This window comes from Fukomys damarensis, unplaced genomic scaffold (assembly GCF_012274545.1).
Source record: "Fukomys damarensis isolate Sample0158 unplaced genomic scaffold, DMR_v1.0_HiC HiC_scaffold_10, whole genome shotgun sequence".
NCBI classification, from domain to species: domain Eukaryota; kingdom Metazoa; phylum Chordata; class Mammalia; order Rodentia; family Bathyergidae; genus Fukomys; species Fukomys damarensis.
In genome coordinates, this window is record NW_022900922.1 from 7,608,885 (window position 1) to 7,614,365 (window position 5,481).

The 5,481-nt window shown below is 42.5% G+C and overlaps 1 protein-coding gene across 3 annotated transcripts in view; it reads left to right on the forward strand.

Moving 5' to 3' along the window:
* Positions 1 to 777: 777 nt before the first annotated feature.
* Adarb2 (adenosine deaminase RNA specific B2 (inactive)) overlaps positions 778 to 5,481 on the forward strand; it is a 224,822-nt gene continuing 220,118 nt past the window's right edge. For all 3 annotated transcript variants that reach the window (XM_033761832.1, XM_033761829.1, XM_033761831.1), the window contains exon 1: positions 778 to 839. In XM_033761832.1, the coding sequence (XP_033617723.1) occupies positions 830 to 839 (10 nt within the window). In that variant the 5' untranslated portion in view covers positions 778 to 829. The remainder of the gene's footprint in view (positions 840 to 5,481) is intronic.

A 5,481-nucleotide genomic window follows, 5' to 3' on the forward strand; every position in this document is an offset into this window, starting at 1 on the left:
CAAAGTGAGGTCGACATGAGCTTCTAGTGGTCAGGCCTCTGCCTCGCGTCCAGAAAAGCATTCCTGAGGCTGTAAGGCTCAGGACAATAGAAAACGACCACAGGACTGTTAACTGGCGAGGCTTCACTCTAGAGAAGTGGCTCGGGGATGCCTTGGGGCAGGTGAAAGCTGTGAGTGCCGAGTTCTTTGTATTCGCAAGGTCTCTCCAGATTCACTCTACTATCATCTGGGGCTGGATCATTCTGAAGTCAGGATCATCCTGAGCGCTCTAGCGCACTGAGCAGCATCTCTGCCTCTGCTGATCCAGTGTGAGGAGCATCCCCCACCTCATGGCCATGATAGTCAAAAATAGACCAAATTCCAGCCCCAGGACACCCAACTCCATCGGTCTAACACGTAAGGCACAACTGATGTTTTTTCTGTTAGGTTTAACTGAATATAAGTCAGTGTGACTCCTTCTTGCCAAAGATTTCTTAATCCTACTTAACTGAACAAATATCCAACATTTATTGAATATTGCTAAACATGTCTATCCATCTTGGCGGAATTGATTGCTGAACTTAAAAATTAGCTTTTATTGAAGATGACTTGGGGTTTGACCAAATATATACATATATATATATATCAAAAGGATGCATTTGTCATTGCAGCCATGAGCATAGTTGGTGTTCAGCCTGCAAACTTCTCAAGATCCCACGGAGTAAGGAGGGGAAGTGGATCCTGCTAAGAATGGGCTTCACTACTTACACAGCTGAACTTTCTGTGCCTTAGGATCCTTTTCTGTAGAAAGTGGTTGACAGCACACGACCCTCCTGGGAATCCCCTTAGGATGCTGTGGGGTACGTGAGTATGTGATGAGCACTGTGTATAACTCAGCTGTGATTTATAAGAGGAATGGCTAACATGGAGTGAGTGGTTATTAAGTCCCCGCATGGTGAGAGTGGGCATCTAGGGCAACAAACAGGCAGGTGGAAAGAGGAAGAGAACTTTCCTGTCCTAGAAATCCTCTAAATCGTTCGGCAGGATTGACCTCAAAGTCTGTCTATTGAGCATTGTCCCTGTGTCTGAGACTGATGTCGAGGTGCTGAGTGAGGTCCTTCACCTATGTTTTCTCTGAGACACACAGTCCCGGCCAGTCCCCAAGTCTTTACCACTTGTTTCAAGTTATCAGCCACCTGCCTTGAGACATCTGATCTCCTGCCTAAGGCTTTTCAGAGATCCGGGGTGAGATCCATAGCTTCTCAACTATTTGAGAACATTCTCTACTGACCATTCAGTGCTGAAGTCTCTACCAAGACATCCAGGCCCCTTCTACTGAGAAGCAGTTGTACAAAGGCTCCGATGGAGTCCACAGGCCAAGTCTGGCCACTCTCTTGCTGGCCCTGAGGTGTAATGTACAAGTCCTCCACTGCTGTGGAGACAGAGTCCACCCACCTGCCCACCCTGCCCACCACTGTTCACATTGATTATATGCTCTGTTAGTCTTGGTATCCTTCTTCTGTTCTTGCACTGGTTGCCTGAAATACTGCCCGATGCACCTTCTGGCATATATAAGACTGCTTTTGTGCTTTAGGTGTTTGTGTGAAAGAAATATTTACTTCTGGTTTGGACTTTTTTGAACTTATAATAGTTTTGAGATAAGATAGGGAGCTATGTTAAAAGCTATAGCAATGTCACAAACCCATGTAGCTAAAACTCAAATTTAAATTACACATGAATTTATAAATTCTTCTTCAAGAGCATTTATTTTAAAAACATTTCTTTTGGAAAATTTTCAGCTTCCCTTTTGAACCAATACCCCCAAAGTGATACAGTAGAGAAGAGAAGTCCAGCTCTCTAAAATATTTTTAAGTAATTCATTTTTGCTACATTTTAGACATACATAATGACCACAGTTAGAGGGAATTTGTACCTGTACAGGAAATGTCTTGATTCTTCTGTTTCTCCCATCCCCCTCACCTTCCTTCAACCCCTCTTCCCCTCATTTACAAAAGCCTTGTTTCCATTTATTATTCTTTTCTCGTTTTTTTTTTCTTTTCCCTTCCTTCCTTTCCTCCTCCCTCCTCTTTAGTTTGCCCTCCCATTTAAACATGGTCTTCCTATTTCACAATATCTATTATATATTTCGGTCCTCATTTACACTCTGTGTCCCACACCAGAGAAACAATGCAATATTTACACATGTGTCTGATTTATCTCACTTAAGAGTATAGTCTCAAGGTGCATCCATTTACCTAGAGATGTCTCATGTTTATCCTTCTTTATGGCTGAGTAGTACTCCACTGTATTAAAAAAAAACCTACAACTTCTTTATCCATTCATTGGTTGGGACTCAAATCTCTCATTATAAACTAAACTAAAGTCAATGATCTAAATATTAAAACAGAAACACTAAATCTGCTAGAAGGCAGAATAGGTAAAACTCTTGAAGACAGAGGTATAGGCCAAGTCTTTGTGAACAAAACCCAATCACACATGAAATAGTACAAAGAATCAACAACTGTGATCTCATCTTATTAAAAAGCTTGTACAGCAAAAGAATGAAGAGACAGTCCACAGAGTGAGGAAAAAAATTTTGCCAGCTGTACCTCAAAGGACTAATATATAGAATATATAAAGAACTCAAAAAAATCAGACCCTCCCCAAATTTAAAGAGCCAATCCAAAATGGGCTTCTAAAATGAATACACACTTCTCAGATGAAGAAGTACAGACAGAAAAAAAAAATACAAAAAAAAAATGTTCAACATCACTGGTCATTCCAGAGATGTAAGTTAAAACAATTCTGAAATTCTATCTCACTCTGAAAAGATTGGCAACTATCAAGAAATAGACCAATAACAAATGTTGGCGAGGCTATAAGGAAAAAGGAACCCTTCTCTACGGTTGGTGGGCGAGCAGACTGGTGCAACCACTGTGGAAGCCAGTGTGGAGATTCCTCAAAAAACTAAAACTAAAGATCTCATTTGACCCAGCTATTCCACTTTTTGGTATCTTCCTGAAAGAATTTAAAGCATATAATGCACACAATGATATATGCACACCCATGTTTATAGCAGTATGGTTTGTAATAGCTAAATCTTGGAAACATCTCTCTAAAGTGTTTTAAACTTTCTTTAAAAAACCTGAGAGTTTGGCCTCAATATGGAATAAGGGAAAAGAAAAAATATGAGAAAAGGGAAAAATGGAAATAAAGTCTTTGTAAATAGAAGAGGGGGGAGAGGGTGAAGGGAGGGCAGGGGTATGAGGAAAAAATGAGAACCAAGATCTGTCATGTAAAGGTACAAGACCCCAATGATAAATGTAACGTAACTTTAAAAGTACCAATAAACTCTAGGAAAAAATAAATAAAATAAAAACCTGTCAGTTGCCTCAGGTCTAAACTAACCTCCCACATCCCCTGAGGGCGTCAAAGATGTCCTCGGCCTCTTGCAGGACCCTCAGAGCCAGCTCAGGACAGCCTCCGCTGATAGAAGACCCTTGACAAGGGACAAATATCTCAGTTGCTTCCTTCATAGAAAACAGATTTTCAGGAGTGTAGGAGACTTCTCGGAAAATGAGTGCCTTCTGCAAAATTCCTGGTGACTTGGCTAAAGCATAAGAGAGAGAGAGAGAGAGAAGGAGGGAGGGAGAGAGGGAGAAGGAGGGAGAGAGAAACAGGTCTATTTAGTTCTCGAAGCTGGTGTGCCATTGTTAGGGTTTTCTATTAGTTCTGGTAAAAGTTGCTTTAAAATGCAGTTCTAAGGCTTTATACACAGAAAAGTACACTGCAGCTATGAGACCATGGCTTCAGATTTCAGCTGAAAGTGAGGGTGTTTTGCTACAGAGTCACATTTATTTGTCAAGCCCTTAAAGTGGCACTTGCTATATATCTGGCACTCTAAACCCTTACTAAATACTCACTAAAGACTCACAGCAGCGTGTTTGATTCTATTCGCATCTTACAGCAGGAATTTGCTCCCCTGTACACTTCACTGCCTCCGGAGGCCCAGATGTCACTGGGGCCACATGACATCGATCATCAGTTCCCAGTTTCCAAATGAGACCACTCGCAGCCAAGTCCTGCATGTGAGGCACTGTTGCTTTATTTAGAGTCGGTGCCTACAGGCACTGTCAAAAAGTTACCTGAAGAAGAAAAGTTTCAAATTCTTGGCTTTGGGTTCAAATAATCATGGTTCCAATGGTAATTTGGTTAAAGAGTCAAGAAAAATTTCTCAGCAAGTCCTGACTTTTCCTGGTCCCCCTCTCGCTTGCCAGCCTGAAGAGAGGCCGGAAAGGGAATGGGTGCTGTGCTGTCACACTGGCTCCCCAGACTAATGGTGGAGCCCCCAGTGGACTGGAAAGAGCAATGCTCCGTCCCACTTGGGCTGAGGAAACAGAAGCACAGACACATCTGTGCCTCTGCCACGTGGGTAGCCTGGAGCAGGTAGGGAGCAGGTGTTCCAGAACCAGCAACAGCAAAGAGAAGTGGCATCACCCTACACTGGACAATGGGCTCAGCAGGTTTCCCCAAGTGCAACTCAGCTGGCCAAACTTCCTCTCAGTAGTGGCTGACACACCATGAAGGATCCAGCGTTTCCAGAGGGTGGGTTGTGACTTCCTGGCCAAACCAGCTACAGAGATGCCAGCTGGCTATGGTAGCAGTTAAGGAGGAGCCAAGGCCACCTCTCTTGTCCCTTGAGCCTGAAGAGGCACTAGGGTCACAGGCAGACAGAGCCCCTGGTCCCGTCCACCATCCTGAGTGTTCCTGGGATATAGTTCTCAGCAGTAGATGTTTGTCCCACTGTTTCTCAGGTCACACAGGTGAGGGGCCAGCCTTGTGCGAGACAGTTATCGCAGGAATCCAAGGAGCAGACACTTCATACCCACTCAGAAAGAATGCTAACAGCCATGCCTCCTCCAAAGAGGAACAGCCTTGCAGGTTATCAGTGACAGACAGGCTAAAGTTATAAGTTGTACTTTTTCATTCCAAATGTATGGTGATATTTTTTAAAAACTAGTCCTCGTGTCTAGTGAGGGCTATGTGAGATGGACACATTCATGCTCAAGGGGGGTCAGGGACTTGGTGCAACCTTTTCTGAAAATAATTTCATTTTAGATATCAAGAATATTGACACTGTTTATTCCCTTTAACTGAAAGATAATCAGATATGTGGTAAAAGATTCATGCAAAGAGGTACAGCTGGTAAAAATTTTTTCCCACATTGTAGAATGTCTCTTAGTTCTGCTAATGGTTTCTTTTGAAGTACAGAAGCTTTTTAGTAAGATGAGATCCCAGTTGTTGATTCTTTCTGCTAGTTCCCGTGCTACTGAGGATTTGTTCATAAAGTCTTTTCCTATACCAATGTCTTCCAGAGTTCTGCCTAACTTACCTTCCAGCAAGTTTAATGTTTCTGTTTTAATATTTAGATCTTTAATCCATTTGGATTTTAATTTAGTGCGTGGCGAAAGATAAGGGTCTAATTTTAATCTGTGGCAGGTT